Source organism: Peromyscus leucopus, chromosome 8b (assembly GCF_004664715.2).
Source record: "Peromyscus leucopus breed LL Stock chromosome 8b, UCI_PerLeu_2.1, whole genome shotgun sequence".
Lineage (NCBI taxonomy): Eukaryota > Metazoa > Chordata > Mammalia > Rodentia > Cricetidae > Peromyscus > Peromyscus leucopus.
Window position 1 is genome coordinate 93,477,477 of NC_051086.1, and position 20,283 is coordinate 93,497,759.

Here is a 20,283-nt window from a genome sequence, read left to right on the forward strand (position 1 = left end):
AAGCTAAAAATGGGTATGTTTTCAAAAGTGCCCCTTTGCCTCTTTTCCTGTTTCCACTAGATATGAGTGTTTCTGTTTGTGTTGTATAGGTAAGAAGTCCATCACATAGAACTGGATAGTTCTAGTGCAGGTACGGTGCTCAACCTTGATGCATTTTTGTTTAAACCATGAGAAATTACTCATACCCTTTAAACATCATCAGAGGCTGGAGAAAGTCACCTTGACCATGTCTCCATGACCTCAGCATAAGTAGCAGGGAGAAGAAAGTTAGGCCAGTCACATGGCATCCTGACTTTCCTGTTGATGCCTCTTAAACATGAGATCACAGGGAGGAGGCAGAGCTGCTCAGGCTTACATCTGCATGCTCAGTCGTGAAGTGTGGTCCAGTGCAAGTCTCCAGAATTCCAGCTTGTGAATGCCGAGACTTCTCTATGCCATTGTATATGTTACTTAAGTGCTGTTGTCAATGTTCTTTGTAAATATTTAATATGTCTTTCTATTCAGTTTAATTCTACCAGTTTTGTACTTTAATAAATGTTCTAAACATTGTAAGCCATTCATTCTTATCTTAACCCACATTGCATCCTCTCCAGGCAAATACAGCTTCTTCACTTCCCTTTTAGGACTGTTACAGCCATGTTCTGCCAAAACTGACAGTCTTTGGCTGGGTGAGGTATCCAAAAGAGTGGCAGTGTGACGTAGTTGGATCCAGTTTTTGTTGTTGTTGTTCTGGGTTTTTTGTTTGGTTTTTGGTTTTTGGTTTTTCAAAACAGGGTTTCTTATGTAACCCTGGCTGACCTGGAACTTGATCTGTAGACCAGGCTGCCCTCAAACTCACAGAGATCCACCTGCCTTTGCCTCCAGAGATCATGGGACTAAAGGCGTGCGACACCACCACCCAGCTTGGTCCAGCTTTACTTAGAATCTTATACATGGCTGCTGAGTTGTCCATGTCCTCCACACTCAGGGAGTTAATTATAAAAATGCAGGTATCATGCTAGGGATATAGTTCCATTGGTAGGGTGCTTGCTGAATGTGCACGAGACCCTGGATTCAGTCCCTAACACCATGTAAATATGGTATGGTAGCATCTGCCTGTAATCCCAGCACAAAGGAGGTAGAAGCAAGAGGGTCTGGAGTTCAAGGCCATTCTCTGTTAAGTTTGAGCTTTTTTGTTTTGTTTTGTTTTTTGAGACAGTGTTTCTTTGTGTAGCCCTGGCTGTCCTGGAACTTAGTATGTAGACCAGGCTGGCCTTGAACTCACAAAGATCTTCCTGCCTCTGCCACCTGAGTGCTGGGATTAAAGGCGTTCACCAGACCAGCCTGGGATACATGAGACCCTGTCTCAAAAAAAAAAAAAAATCATGTATCTTAAAGAGATGCCCATTTTAGCCATTTTGATAGCTTAGTCAACTACTTGATAGATAGAATAAGTAAAATTCTATTGGAAATACTGGTAAATCTGTTTAGAAAAATGATAAATCCAGTTCTTTTCTTAACCTTGAGTTTTATTTTTCATGCCCAGAGCCTGGTGTGTGTTCTGGGTATTGCACCAAAGCTACCAATCCACCCAAGACTAAATATTTAATGTCAAAAGATAAGAAAATGTGTTTCCAGTGGGCCGAGATGGCCAGTAAAGCCTGACCACCTCTAACCTCCGTACAGGTGAATGCCCCCACCCGAACACGTGCATATAACATGCACACCAAACGCAAACAAAAAACAGTGATAGATGAGCTATTTGGACCTATCCAATATGTAACACTTTCTTAGTAATTCCACTTAGGTAAACTGTCTGAGCAAGAGCTAGGTGTGGTGGGATGCCTGTGATCCTAGCACCTAGTCGGCAGTGCCAAGAGGCTCTATGAGTCTAGCCCATCTCAAAAATAGATGAACAACAAAAACAGGTTCTAGAGTAGAGAGAGAGCACAGCAGTTAAGAGTTTAAACTCTTACAGAGACCCGTTCAATTCCCAACACCTCTATCAGGTGACTCACAAGCACCTGGAACTCTGGGTCCAGGAAATCTAACACCTCTGGCCTCCTGGGATCCCTGCACTCCTGGACATACTCCCCTCAACACACACAAATCATTAAAAGAATAAAAAGAAAACGTTTAGAAATGTATCCCAGGGGTTGGAGATTTAGCTCATTGGTAGAGCACTTGCTCTGGGTTAGGTCCTCAGCTCTGAAAAAGAAAGAAGAAGAAAGAAACACACACACACACACAAAAGAAATGTATCCCAATGGAGGTGGCAGGGTGGGGAAAAAAAAAAGTGTATCCCAACCCTTGTTTGGTTTCCTGATCACAGTCATCACTGAAGGAAGACAAGGCAGGGACCTGGAGGCAGGAACTGAAGCAGAGACGGTGGAAGAACTCTGCTAACTGACTTGCTCTTACGCCCACATTCAGCTGCCTTTTTTATACCACAAAGGGGCCCCTTTTCAGGGATGGCACCGCTCATAGTTGGCTGGACCCTCCCATATCATTCATTAATTTAAAAAAAAAAAAAAAAAAAACCACGCCCACAGACTTGCCTACAGGCAGTTGAGGCTCCCTCTTCCTAGCTCCTGTTAAATTGACAAACTAGCAAACACAGTAGCCAGCGATGAACTTGAACTCCTGACCCTCCTTCTACCTCCCTAAGGCTGGGATTACAAACAACACCACACCCAGCATAATGTATTTACCTTCTGGAAACCTTAGTGTGTGGTGCTTAGACCAGCAGTCACAGCATCACCTAGGAGCCTCTTAGAAATACAGAGTTTGGGGGCTGGAGGGATGGCTTACTGTTCTCTTCCACAGGACCCCAGTTCTCCACTTCCAGGGGATCTGATGCCTTCTGGCCTCCGCCAGCACTGCTCAAACATGGTGCACAGACATGCAGGCAACACACCCATACGCGTAAATAGTTTTTGTTTTTTAAAGAGAAACTACAGAGTGTTGAGCACACCCTAGAACTGTGGGCCTCAGAAACACTTTGGGGGATGGGGAGGGTTTTTTTTCCAAGACAGGATTTCACTATGTTGTGTAGCCTTAGCTGTCCTAGAACTCTCTCTGTAGACGAGGCTGTCTCAGACTCACAGAGACCCACTGCTCTGCCTCCCGAGGGCCGGCATTAAAGGTGCCCTCACTTTTAACAGCATTCTGGGGCTGGAGAGAGACTTGAGAACTGATCACATGCTTAGGAACTGAAAACGAGCTGGCTTCTTGTTTGTTGAGATGGGCTTCTGCTTTTTAGCCCAGATTGGCTTTGATCTTCATACCTCAGGCATGGGCCACCATGTCTGCCTGGGACAAAGCCTTTGCTAACATGCTCTTCAAACAACCTCTGGGCCCAACCATGGCTCTGCTTTCCAGAACTACAGGTCAGTTTTTCCTGTTCCACAACCTCCCCGGAATGGAATAACACAGTCAACGTTTTTTGTGCTTAGCTTCTTTTAGTTAGTATGATGTTTTAAATTTTATTCATATAGTCAGGGGCTGGGGATGGCTCAGTGGGTAAAAGAGCTTGCCGTACAAACTTAAAAATGTAATTTGATCCCCCCAACCGAATAAAGATGGAGGAAGGAAAAAACCAACTCCACAAAATTGTCCCCTGATCTCCACATGTTTGCCATGGCACATGTACCCTCACACCCCACAATAATGATTTTTGAAAATGAATATTAAGGGCTAGAGAGAGGCTTAGTGGTCAGGAGCATTTGTTGTTCTTGCAAAGGACCAGGGTTCAATTCCCAGCACCTACATGGTGGTTCAAGTCCATCCAGTTCCATGGGATCTAATCCTCCTCTGTCCTCCACAGATACCAAGCACTCACGTGGGGCACAGACACACCTGCAGGTAAAACACTCATATACATTAAACTACAGAACACCTGGTCGGTGGTGGCGCACGCCTTTATCCCAGCACTGGGGAGGCAGAATCTCTTACAGGCAGTTCTCTGTGAGTTTGAGGACAGCCTGGTCTACACAGTAAAACTGTCTCAAAAACAACGACAACAACAAAAAACATTACAAATATATACCAAGCATGGTGACAAATGCCAAGCCTTCAAAATAATATGAAATAAAAAATGTAAATAAAATTTAGAATGTCTCCACATTGCATGTATCAGTAGTTCCTTTTTCAAAACAGACAAAAAATAGTTTTATTATTGCTGAGTATTATTCCATTGTATGGGTTTGTTGATCCATTCACCTGTTGATGGACATTTGGATTGTTTCCAGTTTGGGCCTATTATGTGTAAAGCTGATGTGAATTGTATAGTAGTATCCATTTCACACTTTTCTTTTTCCATAGTGGGTGGAATTCCTGGCAATGGGATCACCAGGACCCACACTTAACTCTACAAACTAAAGAGCTGTCTTTCCAAACACAAGGTTCATTTAGACTCCCCTTACATTCTTCCTGGAGAATCAGATGTATTTTTTTGGTCTGAATGTTATGCTCTCTTACCTCACATTGCCCCAGTTCAAATCAAGAGGTAGACCAGTAAACATTCATTTTGGCTAGAGGAAAGGATGCTCAGTCTACAGGTGATCTTGCCTTCTGACCCCAGTGACTCCTCGATAACTTCCCAGGAACAGTTTCAAGCTCCGTCTTTAGATGGAGAAATGCTTTCAGAGAGGGCATGGCTGTCACTGGTTTGGAGCTGACCAGATTGCTGTCCGCCTGCATCCTCCTAGACAGATGCTGGAGAAGACCTCAGTGTGCTCTCAAGACCACATCAACCACAGGAGCGCAAGCCTGGGCCAGTGACAGCCAGGACCAGGCAGTGTGCAGCAACTGTGGCTGCTTGTATACATATGGAGGGACACAGAGATGCAGAGGTTTATGTTTGTTTGTTTTTGTTTTGAGACAGTCTTGCTTTATAGTCCAGGCTGGCCTAGAACTTGCAACCCTCCTGTTTCAACATCCAGAGTATAGGAACTACCCATTTGCACTACCACCTGGATCCCTATACTTTGACCTTTCCAAACATTAGCCCCTCAGACCAGCTTCGAGGGGAGGGCCTTTGAAAGATGCTTCTCTCCTGTTTGTCTGTTTTTCCTTAAATGTTATGTGTCTGGGTGATCTGTCTGCATATATGTCTGTGTATCACATGTGTGCCTGGTGCCTGCCTGAGGAAGACAGAAGGCACTGGATCCCTGGAACTGGGGTTACAGATGTGAATTGACATGTGGGTGCTGGGTACCAAACCCAGTCCTCTTCAAGTTCTCTTAATACCTGAGCCGTCTTTCTAGCCACAAGCTGGATCTAGCTCACTGGCAGAGTGCTTCCGTAGTCTGCTTGCGCCGGCTCTCTTGGTTCCTGGACCCTGGATGCTCGAGGTAGACCGAGCAGAGTTCTCCAGAGAACACCACCGGACTGCGCTACACCTTTCCCAGACCCTGCAACCTACCTATCCCTTCATTTGTAAGTTATGCCACTAAATAAAAGGGAGCCGGCGCATCCCGATCTCGGGTCTTCAGGGTCCTCTCTCGGCCCCGCCTTGTAGGCATGACAGTTACTGAAGCCTCAATGGGGGTTGGAACTTCCAGATCAAAGCTGGAATGGCTACCCACTACAAGAAATAATCCCTAAAAGTTGTCAAGTTGTCCTGTGACTCCATGTGCATGCTGTAGTGTGTGCGTGTGCGTGTGTGCATGCGTTCATACACACACACACAAACACCTGTAAGTATAAAAACAATTTTTTGGTTCTAGTTTTGGTTTTTCTTTTCTTTTTCTTTTCTTTTCTTTTTTTTTTTTTTTTGAGACAGAGTTTCTCTGTGTAACAGCTCTGGCTGTCCTGGAACTCTCTCTGTAGACCAGGTTGGCCTCGAACTCACAGAGATACACCTGCCTCTACCTACTGAGTGCTGGGATTAAAGGCATGTGCCACCACTGTCTGGCTCATCTCTATCTATCTACCTACCTATCTATATCTATCTATCTATCTATCTATCTATCTATCATTTACCTATATTCCTTCCTTCCTTTCCTTCGTCCTTTCCTCATTTTTTGGCTCATCTTTTTTTAAAAAAGGCAGGCTCACAGGTAGCCTGAGCTGGTCTTGAACTTATGACAGCCTCCTACAGGGTCAAGTGACATTTCAGCCACCACACCTGGCTAAAAACATAAACTTTAAAGTGGTCAGGCGACAAGATGGCTTGGGGTACAAGCACTTGCTGTGCAAGCCAGCCGGGCTGCCTGAGTTTGCACCCCAGAACCATGGAGGAAGAAGAGAACCAACTCCCCAAAGTTGTCCTCTGATCTCCACATAGATGTGATGGCACACACACAATAATAATAACGATTTTAAAAGCCAAGGGGCTGGAGAGGCGACTCAGTGGTTAAGCTCTTCTAGAGGCCCCAAGTTCTGCTTCCAGCACCAACCACCCCTCCCCCAGGGCACCCCACAACAGCTGTAACTCCACTCCAGGGGATCCTCTGGCTTCTGCAGGCACCTGCACACATGTGCTCACATGCCCTGGCTGTCCTGGAACTTGATCTGTAGACCGGGCTGGCCTCAAACTCAGAGATCCTCCGGCTTCTGCCTCCTGAGTGCTGGGATTAAAAGTGTGCGTCACCACCTGGCCTTAAAACATTTTTTTTAATCTTAGGAAAGGAAACATTCAAGCCCTTCCTCACCCCAATCTCAGAGCACTGCCTCCAATCTCTAAGTTCTCTGCTCACTCAGATGGGCCCTTGTAGAGAAAGACTGCGTTCTCAGCGTGGGGTGAAGGGATGAGAGAGGCGGAGCCTTCACTTGGAGGTGATGAGGAAGAAGGGCTGGGGTCTTCGGCTGCACATGAAGAAAGGCCCAGAAGTGCAGTGGTTTGGAAGGGTCTAGAACAAGGTGACAAGCCGACAGACCAAGAAAGCTTCTCCTCTTCCTCAGCTGGTGAGGACAGAGACTGGGGACACCGAATGACCCAGTGCCCGCGCCAGTGTGGAAAGCCAGCACCAGCAGACCCATGAGCCTGAGGGCTATACCCCCTCCTGAGTGTACAGACCCCTAAAATACATTTCCCATCCTCCATTTGCCTGTAAGAGTGGACATAGGAGCCCATTCTGGCTAAAGATGTGTCAGAAGAATGGGTAGAGGGCAGTCCTGGACTCTGAGACACTGTATGGAGCTGGGTTTAGGTGAGGTGTCTACCGAATGGCGGTGCAGGTCTCTGCCCTCTTAGTAAGGAAGACACTAGCTTCCTGGTTAGCTAAGCCATTGGTTGGCATTCTTGCTGCTACAGCCAAACCAAACAGTAAAGAATTCTAGAGCCAGCTGGGCATACGTACACTAATTAATCCCAGCACTAGGGAGGCAGAGGCAGGAGATCTGTGAGTTCGAGGCCAGCCTAGTCTACAAAGCAAGTTCCAGGACAGCCAGAGCCACACAGAGAAACCTTATCTCACAAAAACAAAAAGACAGAGAGAGAGAGAGAGAGAGAGAGAGAGAGAGAGAGAGAGAGAGAGGAGGGGGGGGGAGGGGGGGGGGGAGGGAGGGAGGAGGAAGGAAGGAAGGAAGGAAGGAAGGAAGGAAGGAAGGAAAGAGCGAGCGAGCTCCAGAGCCAAAGCAGGTATCCAGGCAGGAGAGGGAGATGGGTCCTAACTGGACGAACTTTCAGCACTGTAGAGTGTAGAAACCAAGGTCAAGCATGAGGTACACTGGGAGGAGGGGACGTGAGGGCGTGGAAAGGGTCAAAGGCTCAGGAGCTGTGCAGGTTGGAAGGGGGCTACAGAAGAACCGGGGACACCCACCCCTTCCCCACCCAAGCCTCTGACCTCACTTGGGAGCCAGCCTTCTGCCCAGGCCTGTACATTGTGTGTGCTAATCTGATACGGAATGGCATGCTTACTGGACCGAAGCCCAGGAGAACGGGGTGAGCATCTGGCTGGAGACAGGGATACTCCAAGCACGCCGCCATCCCTCACACTGCCCTTTATCCACCCAGTGGATAGTTCAGAGCATCTGCCACGGTCCCAAGTGTCCCAGGTGCTGGGGTGACATGGAAGGTAGCACCCCAACTCCCACTGTGTATCGCTTACAATGCTTAGCTGGACGGACAAAATATCTAACGGCTGGTGCCGAGGAGGAAGGCAGGGAGGGAGAGGAAGTAGGAATTAAGTTCAAATACAGTAATAGCACTGAGACGGCCTCGTCATGGCCAGGAACGATGATTTTATACAGCCGTTTGTGGCGTGTTTCACTTTCAAAGTGCTGCCATGTATCAGGGACAGCACCGTTATGAACTTTCTAGATTCGAACATGGACATGCCCCTGCATATGCCCATGCGTGACTGATACAAGACTGTGGCTCCACAGCCCGATAGCCAGATGGAGGTGTCTGGGACACAGACACACGGGGAGGACCCTCTCAACCCAGCCCTTCTTCAAGCAGGGCCGGGAAGGGCCAGAGCCGCCAGTTCTGGGGATTGTCAGCGACACCTCCCAAGTTGCCCAGCGCTATCTGGGCAGGGGACTGGGTCCTGCAGATTACTGTAGAGTCTCCTCTGGCATCAGGAGCTGGCGGGGGACAGGGCAGGGTGACCACCTCCTGTCCCACCCCCTGCAGGCACACAGGGTGGGGTGGGGGTGGGGTCTGGTGGGCTTTTTCCAGGCTGACGAAGCAGGACCGGCAGGGCTGGGCTAGGACCATCACGGACAGCCAGGAGAGATGAGACCTGACCCTGGGCCTCCACGGCCGAGGACAGGGCAACCAGCGGCTCCGCCAGAAGCCGGTGGCAGAGGTCAACAGTGCCCCACCTCACATCCTGTTTTCAGAATGTGGGGCTCCAGCACGTGCTATTTGCTTGGATTTTATCCAGGGTAGCACCCCCCACCCCCAGGCCTATTTCTAAGGGACCCTGCAGGAGGATGGAAATGTCCAAGGGCACACCCAAGCTGGAGTTAACCAAAAGTTTTTCCAGGCTGGGATAGACCCCTGACTGAGCCAATGGGAGAGAGGACATTTTCCATTAGGGACCCCCTGTCAACAGAGAGAAACCCACGTAGGTCTTTGTGACTGATTCGGGGAGAAATGGCACAGAGGACATGAGGACTCAGCAACCTTCCCCTTCGCAGGAACATAGCCGTCCTCCAGGGCTGGCCCTCGGCCCCCCCACAAGACCCTGGGGAAGTCCAGCCCGGCTAGAGAGGGCAGTTTCCTGGCTTGCTATGAGCATGAGTGTGAGGCCAGGGTCTCCATTCACTGACTACACATCTGTGACTCGCTAAATCTCTGTTTCCCCAGCTGTGAACAGTGCCCCCCACCTGAGTGCTGAAGACTGAACGCCTGTGCTAGACCAGAGGGACAAAGAAAACATCTCAACCTGGACGACCTCCTCCTGCCCACTCAGGTCCCCTGTCATGGATCTTTCTGATTACAATGGCAGCATATCCCCGCTCCCAGATGTTGGGAGACACTCAATGGAGAGCCCTTGGTGGAAGCTCTGACTGCTGCTGACCTTAGGAAGCGCCATGCTCCTCACAGGCAATCTAGAAATTTCTGGAGAGACCAGAGCCTTTGCTTAACCACGGGAGCCAGCCACTCTCCACACCTTCCTGCTGGCCACATGGAGTTCTTCCAGGCTCAAGGCTTTGGGTTTCTGTAACCTAGTGGAGACCTGAGCATTAAGATGGGCAGCTGGGTGTGGTGGTACATACCTAATGTCCTGGCACTTAGGAGGCTGAGGCAGGAGGACCAACTCTTCCAGGGCAGCCTGGCCTATATAGTAGTAGGCTCCAGGCCAGCTTGAACTACACAGTGAGATTCTGTCTCAGAGCAAACAAAAAAGGATGGAGCTTGGAGCTTAGCTGGCTCAGGTGAGCAACCCAGAGGTCCTGACCCAAACAACCCAAATGCCTCATCCAAGGTGGAGTGTGGTAGAGCCAGAGCCAAAAGCCATCAGATGTATGCTGCCTCCCAAAACTCAGATATCTGCCTCTGGCTCCTTCAAAAGGGGTCAGTCAGTCAGTTGTGTGGACCTAGTCCTCAGTTTAGGGAGTCTGTCAGGGGAAGGGTTCCCTGATTCCCCTGGCTCCCTCAATAAAAGGTGTGGTTCTAGTTAACCTCAGTCCATCACCAGATGGAGGTGACTATGGGATGGGCATGGGGTGGGGGGTGAAGGCTGAAAGGAAGGGTTGGAAGAACCCAGCAAGGGGTGTGGCCCTGGGTCTGTTCCCAGGGTGGAGCCAGACAGCAGGGTCACCCTGTCCCTTTAAGAGAAGGGGGAGAGCTAGCCCCTCTCAGCCATCCTGTCCTGTCATCCATCCCAGCCAAATCCGAAAAGGAAAATGAAAGAGGGACCTAGAGGAACAGGTCCCAGCTGTCTCCCAAGGTCCTCCGCTCAGCTCTAAGCAGAGGCCCCAGGGTAAGTGGGGTCGGAGGATCTAGAGGCCACCAAGGGTCTACAGGGCCGTGGTGTGTTCCGTGTGTCAGCGGAGGTTTACAGGAGATGCTTGACAACCGCCGTCAGGGAGGAGGTGCGAGGGGGCCGTTCCCATTCCCCTGGGCCGGAGGTAGGAGAGGAAAGGGAGGATCAGGCGCGGGGAGATTCCTGAGAACAGGCTTCTGTGTCAGCCCCAGTGCTGGAAGGAGTTCTCACGGTGAGGAGGGAGAGGTAGGGGACGGTGGGGGCCCGCCCGGCCTGGCCCTCCCCTTGCTCCCAGGAGTCTCAGATGGAACGAAGAATTCCGGACTCCAGCAGCCGCTCTCGCTCCTAGAAATCATCCTGGCGCCAAGAGCCAGGCAGGGGCTGGCCCTAGAGTCTGAGAGATCGTAGGGTCTAGCCAAGCAGGCCCGGGCGGGGGTGGGGAGGGAGCACCTCCACACCTCTCTACGCCCAGATGAAGGGATCCCTTAGCCGAGGATGGACTCACCTACTATCCTCACACTCGGACATTAACTCACTGAACCCCACAAAATCTCTGACCCCTGGTGCCCTCCAAGGTTAGAGATTGCGGCGGGCGTGGAGGGACAGGGGTCCAGTCCATCCCGGCCTCTGACTACCCCTCTCCCTTGTCCCCAGCGTCATGGGAGAGTGGGCGTTCCTAGGCTCCCTGCTGGACGCCGTGCAGCTGCAGTCGCCGCTCGTGGGTCGCCTCTGGCTGGTGATCATGCTGATCTTCCGCATCCTGGTGCTGGCCACGGTGGGAGGTGCCGTGTTCGAGGACGAGCAGGAGGAGTTCGTGTGCAACACGCTGCAGCCGGGCTGCCGCCAGACCTGCTACGACCGCGCCTTCCCGGTGTCCCACTACCGCTTCTGGCTCTTCCACATCTTGCTGTTGTCGGCGCCGCCGGTGCTGTTCGTCATCTACTCCATGCACCAGGCCAGCAAGGAGGCGGGAGGTGCGCAGCCGGCCCCGCCGTGCACGCGCGGGCGCCCCGAGGCCCCGTGCGCCCCGTGCTCCCTGCGCGCCCGCCGCGCGCGCCGCTGCTACCTGCTGAGCGTGGCTCTGCGCCTGCTCGCCGAGCTGGCCTTCCTGGGGGGCCAGGCGCTGCTCTACGGCTTCCGCGTGGCCCCGCACTACGCGTGCGCCGGCCCGCCTTGCCCGCACACCGTCGACTGCTTCGTGAGCCGGCCCACCGAGAAGACGGTCTTCGTGGTCTTCTACTTCGCCGTCGGGCTGCTCTCGGCGCTGCTCAGCGTGGCCGAGCTGGCCCACCTGCTCTGGAAGGGTCGCCAGGCGCCAAGCTGCTCCCGCCCCCGCCGCCGTCCCCGCCCGCTCCGCCCTCGCAGCGAGCCGACCCCGACCCCGACCCCTTCGGGCCGCCCGCCTACGCTCACCGCGCGCCGGCCGGCGACAGCGAGGGCGAGGGCGGCAGCGGTCACAGCAAGGCGTCGCTGGCCACCGTGCGTCAGGACCTGGCCATCTAGCGGCGAGGTCCCGGGCCGAACCTTCAGCACCGAGGGGGGGGTCGGTGGAGGCAGAAGCGAGAAGTGGCTTCCGCGAGACTGCGTAGGACCCTGCCTGAGCTGAAGATGAGCAGAGGGGACCTCCCACCCCCACACCCCCCACAGCAGAAGAGGAGGGACCGACCGGGGTTCGGTCGGGGTGGCGTGGCGTCGCACTTCCTAGTGCTGGTTGCCGCAGCGAGCTGGGGGTGCTTTGCATCAGGGAGGCTCCTCTGTGCTGTGTTCCCAGCCGGAAAGGGAGGAGGCCAGGAGCCTTGAGAGGAAGCGAACGGGCCAAGGGCAGTGGGTGACCTGATTGTTGTATCGGGGGTTGAAATCAGCAGGGATGGCAGCATTCCCAGGGCCCCTGCTTGTTCAGAGCAGCTCACTTCTCTGTGGGCTCTCTCTGTGCACACATACATGCACACCAGATGAGATGGGTTTGATTGCTCGTGCACATTAAACCCCTGTGGGCTGTGTGTGTGCTTGCATGTGTACCCCCCCCCTCGGAGGGGTCCACACATGCCTGTGCACACAAGCGTACGCCTTCCAAGTAACAGGAGGTACAGACCTGTGTTCGTGCATGTGTGCACAGGCATGCCCAGGGATGTCCTTGGGGGCTCTGTGCGCTTGCGTGGATGCATGCCTCCTGCGTAAGGTGTACACACCTGTACACACACATTCTGTGTGTGCACCTGCTAACACTGTCGTTCACTACCTGAACCCAATGCTAGTGGTAGCCATAATGGCTTCCTCCCTACTGACCTAACCCTGCCGCCTGTGAGGGCATCGGTGTTCCCCCACAGGAACGGGGTGGGAGCAGAGTGGGAAGATAAAGACAGGCAGTGGTGGTCTTTCGGCTTCCATCTTCACTCTTCCCACCCGCGGCCACCATAGTCTGTAAACAAACATGGTTGAGGCCTTTCCATCCTTAGGGAAAGCTGCCCCAGAGACAGATAGGTTCCTAGGTCCCCTTACAACTAGCCATTCTTCTAGCACAGACTTTAAAAGAGTTGCCACATGGCTACTTCACCCCCCTCCTTTTTTCTTAAAGATTCTATTTAATTTTATTTTATGTGCATTGGTGTGCGGGTGCAGGATCCCCTGGAACTGGAGTTCCAGACAGCTGTGAGCTGCCATGTGGGGGCTGGGACTTGAACCCGGGTCCTCTGGAAGAGCAGCCAGTGCTCCCCAAACTGCTGAGCCGTCTCTCCAGCCCATACTTCATCCCTCTCTGCCCTTACCTCACCCGCCTTCCTCCTTCATCGCCTGGGTGGCCACTCTGAATTCACCAGGACCAAGGGATCGATCCTGACCCAGCACCTCAGGCTCTGTCAGATCTGTTGCCCAGGCCCTGCCTTTAGCCACCACACCCCAAGTTGCCTTCCCTCTGTCCTTCATGTACCCATCCCCTCCTGAGGGCTTTCTACCAAGCCTTACTTAGCCTTGGGAGGTCCCTGTCCTTGGGGTGCAACCAGCCCTTCCCCCAGGCTTCCTGCACTGCCTTGGCTAGGCCTCCACCACCGCCATCTGTCACGCCAGGCTGAAGTTTCTGCCCCAAACAAACACCATGCCCACTTCTGATGCCAGTTTTAGACATGCCCTCGGGTACAGTCTCGCTCTCTGAAGCCCTGACCCCCGCTGCCTGCCTTTGCCTTTGGTCTCACTGGAAGAAAACAAGCGCCCCCCAGCAGGGGCTTTCCGTGCCCTAAGCTGGAGTCAGGCACCCCATACCCCACCCTTCTGCTGGATGGTTGCACTGTCTCCTGGGCATGGCATATAGTAGATATTTGGGGGGAGAAGGAAGGGTTGTCAGGGCCCACACCATCACCACGCTCATGTCTACGCTCCCGGTGGACATGCCTGGCCCCCTCCACACAAGCATGTGGGTGTCCAGCCATTTTCCAAAGATAAGTCACTCAATGCTGGTTCAAGGTCAGCATCGTTGAGTACAATTGTACGTGAAGCACAATGTAATTTTTTTGTTTGGTTTTGGTTCTCAAGACAGATTCTCTCTACATAGGCCAGGCTGTCCTGGAACTCACGAAGATCTGCCTGCCTCTGTCTCCCAAGTGCTGGGATGAAAGGCCTGTGCCATTGCGTCCAATTTACAGTGTAATTCACATTTTCCTTTAGCCATTAAAAAAAAGCGAAAGGAAGCAGCTGAGATCTGATGTCGGTAGTAGTTTCTTTTACCCCAAACCGCTCCGTTTCCACGCGTCGTCAGTGTTCAGAAGCATCACAGAGAGGTGTCCCATTCTTCCTCTCACACAGATCCTGTGTGAACTTCACACGCTCAAACCAGCCCATTCAGCACCCATGGCTTAGTGGCGGCCACACGCAGCACAGATGCAGATGTTGGGCTGCAGCACTGATCCAGATGTTGGGCTGTTGGGGCTGCAGCAACTCTGGTAGGAAAGACATCAAAAAAAGATGAGGGGAGAGTGATGCCCCTGAGGAGGTGACCCTTCAGGGCTCAGTCACGAAGCTGTTTCCGAGAAAAGCCTTGAGGTGGCCAGTGCCAGAGCCCTGAGGTGGAGATGTGCCAGAGCCACCAAGGAGACTAATGTGGCCCGAGTTGAGCGAGCAATGGCTGTGTGGTGCGGGTAACCAACGACCTAGAACCAGTTCTGCCTCCCTTGGTTGTTCCGCTCCACAGCTGGCTCTACCACCCGGTGGGGCCACCTCTACCAGCTGCCGTCCCGCCCATCTTCAGCTCCTCAGTCACCTGTGTCACCCACTGTCTCCCGAGTGTGCCCTTCTCAGGGCCCTGCAGAAGGCGCCCGCCCAGGGTCAGCTGTGCCTAGAGCTCGCTCCCCCACAGCCTCTGTTCAGGCCCTGCTAGCTCCCTCTAAAGACCTGTCTCAGCTTAAATCCCCCTTCTTCGGGGTGGAATCCTGCCCCTGCTACCCCTGCCCCGGCCTCTGTAGCCTCACCTTCTCCGACTCACTCTCACAACCAGACATGAGCTGCTGCTAAATTCTGATTGCGACTAGCCACCTAATCACCCCCGCACCCCACCTAGTTCCTGCGGGGGTGGGGGAGCGCTCACCCATGAAGATTCCGAGACTCATTGGGGAAACGCCTCCGACTGGGGTTCATTAGCACCCTCCGAGTCCCACCCCAAATGTCACTACTAGACCTAGATTAAATGGAGAGACAATGTCTTTAAAAAAAAAAAAATTAAGGCCAGGAGGTGGTGGCGACACGCACCTTTAATCCCAGCACTCGGTGGCAGAGGCAGGCAGATCTCTGTGAGTTTGAAGCCAGCCTGAACCACAGAGTGAGATCCAGGACAGCCAGGACTGTTTCACAGAGAAACCTGTCTCAAAACACAACAACAACAAATTTAAAAGGCCAGATGTGGTGATGCACACCTTTAGTTCCAGAACTTGGGAGACACAGCAGGTGGAGCTCTGTGAGGAGAGTCTAAACCAGTCAGGGCTACGTCGAGAAACCTGTCAAAAAAAAAAAAAAAAAAGAAAGAAAGAAGGAAGGAAGGAAGGAAGGAAGGAAGAGAAGAAAGAAAGAAAGAAAGAAAGAAAGAAAGAAAGAAAGAAAGAAAGAAAGAAAGAAAGAAAGAAAGAAAGAAAGAAAGAAAGAAAGAAAGAAAGAAAGAAAGAAAGAGAAAGAAAAATGTCATTGGTGCCACAGCTTGAGAAACTGTTTCACAGAGATGAACTGTGGATCAGTCAAGACAGCCCATGAGAAGCAATTCTCCTCAGGGAAGATACTCTGTCAAAAGTTCCTCATCAATAGAGGGGTCTCTTCCAGATTGTCATGGTGATGACATCCTGGTAGCATTTTGTGGAAAGGGACTAGGAACCTCAAGATATCATCTCGCAGTTTGTTTGTTTGTTTGTTTGTTTGTTTGTTTGTTTTTTAAAGTCACAAGTGCTGCGGAGACGGTGTAGTCTGTGGTAAAACGTTTGGCATGTGGGCAGAAGAATCCGCATTCAGATCCTCAGCATTCACCTAAGCACGCCTGCAATCCCCATGCTGGGATACAGAGGCAGGGGGATTCCTGTGGCTTGCTGGCCAGCCTGTCTAGCCACATTTGTGAGTTTCAGGCTCAGTGAGAGAGAGACCCAGCCGAAAAGATAAGGTAGACTCAAGTCAATCCAGAGAAAATGCCAGCATGGGTTGGGGAGGGGGGCTCACCAAGTCCGTCCCCCCCAGCTGAGGGGTTCAGTTTGCTGGAGTGCTTGCGGAGTACCTAGCTCCTTGGAGAGGGGGTGAGTTTTCTTCGGGGTGCTCCAGCCGGTGGCCCTACACCCATGCCCATTCAGGCAGTACTAAGTAAACTCAGTGGGTTTTTTAAAAAAACCACATGAAGTTGGAGGGGGAGTGGGGGGGGGGTAAGGGAAGGAGCTGAAAGGGGTGGGAATGGGGTGGATTTTATCAAAATTCATTATATGCAAGTATGAAATTCTCTTTTTGTTTCGTGAGACAGTTGTTTCTCTGTGTAGCCCTGGCTGTTCTAGAACTCACTCTGTAGACCAGGCTGGCCTCAAACTCGGAGATCCGCCTGCCTCTGCCTCGGCCTCCTGAGTGCCGGGATCAAAGGCAAAGGTGTGCGCCACCACCGCCCAGCGGCGGCAAGTATGAAATTCTCAAACGAAAAATCAAGGTAGAAAGAAGTTGAAGACTTCAAATAGACACAAAGTTGTCAGACAAGATTTAAAAATACTTTGTTACAGGATAAATAAGCGTGTCCACAATAGGAATGTGGAGGCCGGAGGACAACCTGTGGAGGTCAGTTCTCTCCTTCCGTCACGTGGGTCCTGGGGCTCACGCTCATTTTGCCGGCAGGGTGGGCAAGCTCCTTTCCTGGCTCGGCCTTCTCACCAACCATCTCAGCCACACGACATTTGGAATGTCCTGTTGGACATTTACACAGTGGAAAACCACTTTGAGCGGCTGGGGAGATGGCCGGGCAGTTCAGCATGCATCGCTCTTCCAGAGGACTCAAGCTCTGTTCCCAGCACCCAGGGCAGGAGGGTCACATCTGCACCTAACCCTGTCTCCAGGGGACCCGCCATCTTCTAACTTCTGGAGGTATCTGCATACACAAAGACACACCGACACGTAAATAAAATAAAAATAAAATTGTATAACACTGTCGGTTTACCTATTTTGTGTGTGAAACAATGTTCTCCGTTTTATTTCTTGGACATTGATATGTCAGTTTTTAGATCTACCCACACTCTAATTTTCCTGGGTTTTGGTTGTTTTGTGTTGGGGACGGACAGATTCCAGGACCTATATATGCTGGGCAAGGACTCTGGCATGTTAATGCAGCCCCCTTCCTGGGTTTCTTCTCTTAAGGTATTTATTAATGTACGGAACTTGCCCTTCTCTTTGTTCCTGGTCCACACTGCCATGTGACAATAACCTAGTTTTTGGTTTTTAGGGCAAAGTTTTACTCTATAGCCCAGGCTAGCCTGGAACTTGCTGTTTGTAGGCCAGGCTGACCTTGAACTTGGGGGTAATTCTCCTGCCTCCCAGGTGCATATATTGGTTCTTGGAAGCCTATGTCCAAGTATGTTACATTTATTCAACTAAGTAACCATGTTAGAAAATTACTAGGGAAGAGGTGTGGTCCAAGGCGCCGCCGCTCTGAGACAGTGAGATAAGTGAGCGGCTGCTGCCACCTAGCGGCTGCCCTAGAAACGGCTAGGGCCTCCAGGGAAAGCTCCCTTTGGCTCTCCTTGCTAAGGCTGGGGAGGGAGTGGGTGGGAACCCACCCCCAAGCACCATCACCTTGGGGTGTGTGATGCTTCTGGAGCCTCAGGAACCCAGTCAAGAACCCTGGGTTAAGGAGAAACCCTGAGTGCTGACCCCCCTCTCCCCCACTGCCACTGGGTGACCCTGGGCAAGGACAGCGGCCTCTCGGCTGGGATGCACAGCAGTAAGGAACGGAAAGCTCACACCCCAAGCTCCGCAGGCCGCCTATCAGAGCCTCAGAAGAGGGCAAGGCAGTCCTTTCTAGCTCACACTGGCTCCTCACTCTCCTGCTGTTAGGGCCCCAGGAGCTCAGCTCCAAGGCTGTGTGAACATGGAATTCGTCGTCTGTCGCTGGGCAACTTCAGTGTCTAGGGGCTCTGAGGCCAGGGGCTGGCTTCCATTCTCAGACCGTGGAACGGGCCATTTCTCCTCCTGCTCCCCTTCCCGGTCGTCAGAGTCCTCTGCTGTGGACGAGACTCTCCCCGGCCCCAGTTTGAGGGCACTGCCAGATCGGGCCTATCTCAGATCTCAGGGTCTCTGGAGACCTGGACCCTGTCACAGGGCAACTTAAGACACTGGCCAAGCCCTTGGCACTTGAAATTTGTGCTTAGCCCTTGGGGCCCAGAGCCTGTGGAAAGCCCCCCATCTCGAGTCCCCTGCCCAGACAGGGAGAAGAGAGGGTGGAGGCAGAGAGGCAGAGGCATCGTAGAATAAATAGAACTTTATTCTTTCTCCAGTAGATCTCAGTGGAAACCCAGCAGTAACAGGTACACCGGTGGGTTCCGGGGTGAGACCCCACCCAGGCAGGAGGGCAAGGTAAAGCCTGCTCCCCCGGCCCAGAGGTGTAGGGGGAGGGAGGGGACCCCCTGGAGTCCCGTCCTGCGGGGCAAGGAGGGGGCACAGGGGAGGGGCAAGAGGGGTTGTGAGTAGGCCAGGGAAACGAAGGAACTCAGGCCAAGTGTGTGTGTGTGTGTGTGTGTGTGTGTGTGTGTGTGTGTGTGTGTGTGTGTGTGTTGGAGGGCCCCATGGGGTGCTGGTGGCTATGAGGCTGGGGGCAGGGGTAACCTGGACCCCTTAGCCAGCCCCTTCACAGTGGGGCTGGGACTTAGATGAAGTGAGCTCTGGTGGGCAGTGATGAGTAACACCCTACTCATCCAAAGGGCCCTCTCCTTCCCCTCCCCCTGCTTCTTGGTGGGCAGAGGCAGGAGCCAAAAGCCAGGCTCCCCTCCTCTCAGGGGTAGCTGCCCAAGATGCCCACACCCAGTGGCTGGGCAGAGGAAGGAAGGAGCTGCTCCCTGCACAGAGGAGAAGACGGCCTTGGAAAGTTAGTATTTCACAGTATTAGAGAAAACTGAGGTGGAAAGGCTGCGGGGTGGGGAGCATCCACCGGGAGAAGGGGAGCCCTTCAGAGCCCTGCCCATCCCCCAGACCCACCCCTTCAGCTCTAGATCCAGCTCCCCCAATACACAGCACAAATTCCTTCAGTATAAATGTGCTTAAAATGAAAATTCTTATTAAAAAAAAATCAAAACAAAAAAATTAAAATAAAAACAAAACCAGCGAGAATTAATATCTGGGTTGGTACGCAGGATATGTACAGGGGGTCTCCCCCACCCTGGACACCCCCCCCTGTCACCATCGGAAGCAGGGGCAGGTTCCCCAACCGGGGAGCGATGGCTTGAGTTTGGAGGACAGGGAGCCAGGTCCCGGTGGCGTTTGCTGGTGATGAAGACGTGGCAGGCGAGGCAGGTGCTTAGGGGCTCAGGCCCAGGTCCTCACATGGCTCAACACCTGGCCCCCGATGCCAGCCCCGGCTGCCGCCGGAAGAGGGCAGTCCATCTTGGGTCCAGGCCTCTGTCCACAGAGTAACTGCCTCCACCCTCCTGTCCCCGCACAAAGTTCCCAGTTCTGTCTGGGAGGACGTGGCGGCGGCCGGGGCTGATGGGTCACGTGGCCAGTAGGAAGGCAGAGAAAGCCAGGGCAGGGTTGAGGGCTGTCCATGTGGAGGTCATGGAGACTGGGTGGCAGGGCTGCTTCTGTGGGAGCTGGGGCTGAGGCTGGGGCTACAGCTACCCGGAGGGGGGGCCAGGCCACCCCCATCTCGAGTTCCGCCCCCCGACTGTCCGCTTAGAGTGTCCAAGCCCTCAGAGTTCTCCAGCATTTCCTGGATAAGTGGTGGCATGGAGCCAGGGATCTCCATCTTCAGCGTGATCACTCGCTCGGCTCCTGCGAGGAAGGAGGTGGAGGTCAGAGACTCACCCAGCAGGGAGGGCCACAGGGCGAGGGGACCAGCGCCATCCACAGGGCATCTCTACCACGCACTGCGCTCAGGCCTGGTACCTGACCAAAGCCAGCCCTCTTGAGCCTGGAGCGGGGCGACTGGGCGAAGCATTCCGGACCCAGGCTTCTGCTTGTCTGGGTTGGGCCCTGGGTGGTCCCCCTGCGCCTCAAGTCATGGATTATATAGCGGACGCTGCCAAACGCCATCACTGTCCCCTTCCTCACAGGAAACTGAGGTTCAAGGCTGGCAGAGCTGGGGGGGGGAAGGGGGCTGCTCACAGACTACACCCACAGGACCTGTGACAGAGGCACACCCTGAACTACCAGGGAAAAGCGTCAGCAGCAAGAGCCACAGCCTAGACACAGATGGGCACGAGCCAGGTTCAGATGAGGA

At 52.9% G+C, this 20,283-nt stretch overlaps 2 protein-coding genes across 6 annotated transcripts in view; one reads left to right on the plus strand and one right to left on the minus strand.

Annotated features, from left to right (window-relative positions):
- The first annotated feature begins 10,238 nt into the window (after nucleotides 1-10,238).
- Gjd3 (gap junction protein delta 3) lies at nucleotides 10,239-12,953 on the plus strand. Its single transcript, XM_028889572.2, is given in 3 exon segments — nucleotides 10,239-10,358; nucleotides 11,016-11,671; nucleotides 11,674-12,953. Coding segments are annotated over 2 exon segments (843 nt in total). The 5' UTR covers nucleotides 10,239-10,358; nucleotides 11,016-11,019; the 3' UTR covers nucleotides 11,865-12,953.
- Nucleotides 12,954-18,312: 5,359 nt separating this feature from the next.
- The window catches only part of Rara (retinoic acid receptor alpha), a 46,425-nt gene continuing 44,454 nt past the window's right edge, over nucleotides 18,313-20,283 (minus strand). For all 5 annotated transcript variants that reach the window (XM_028889472.2, XM_028889471.2, XM_037201617.1 and 2 more), the window contains one exon: nucleotides 18,313-19,835. In XM_028889472.2, the coding sequence (XP_028745305.1) occupies nucleotides 19,618-19,835 (218 nt within the window). In that variant the 3' untranslated portion in view covers nucleotides 18,313-19,617. The remainder of the gene's footprint in view (nucleotides 19,836-20,283) is intronic.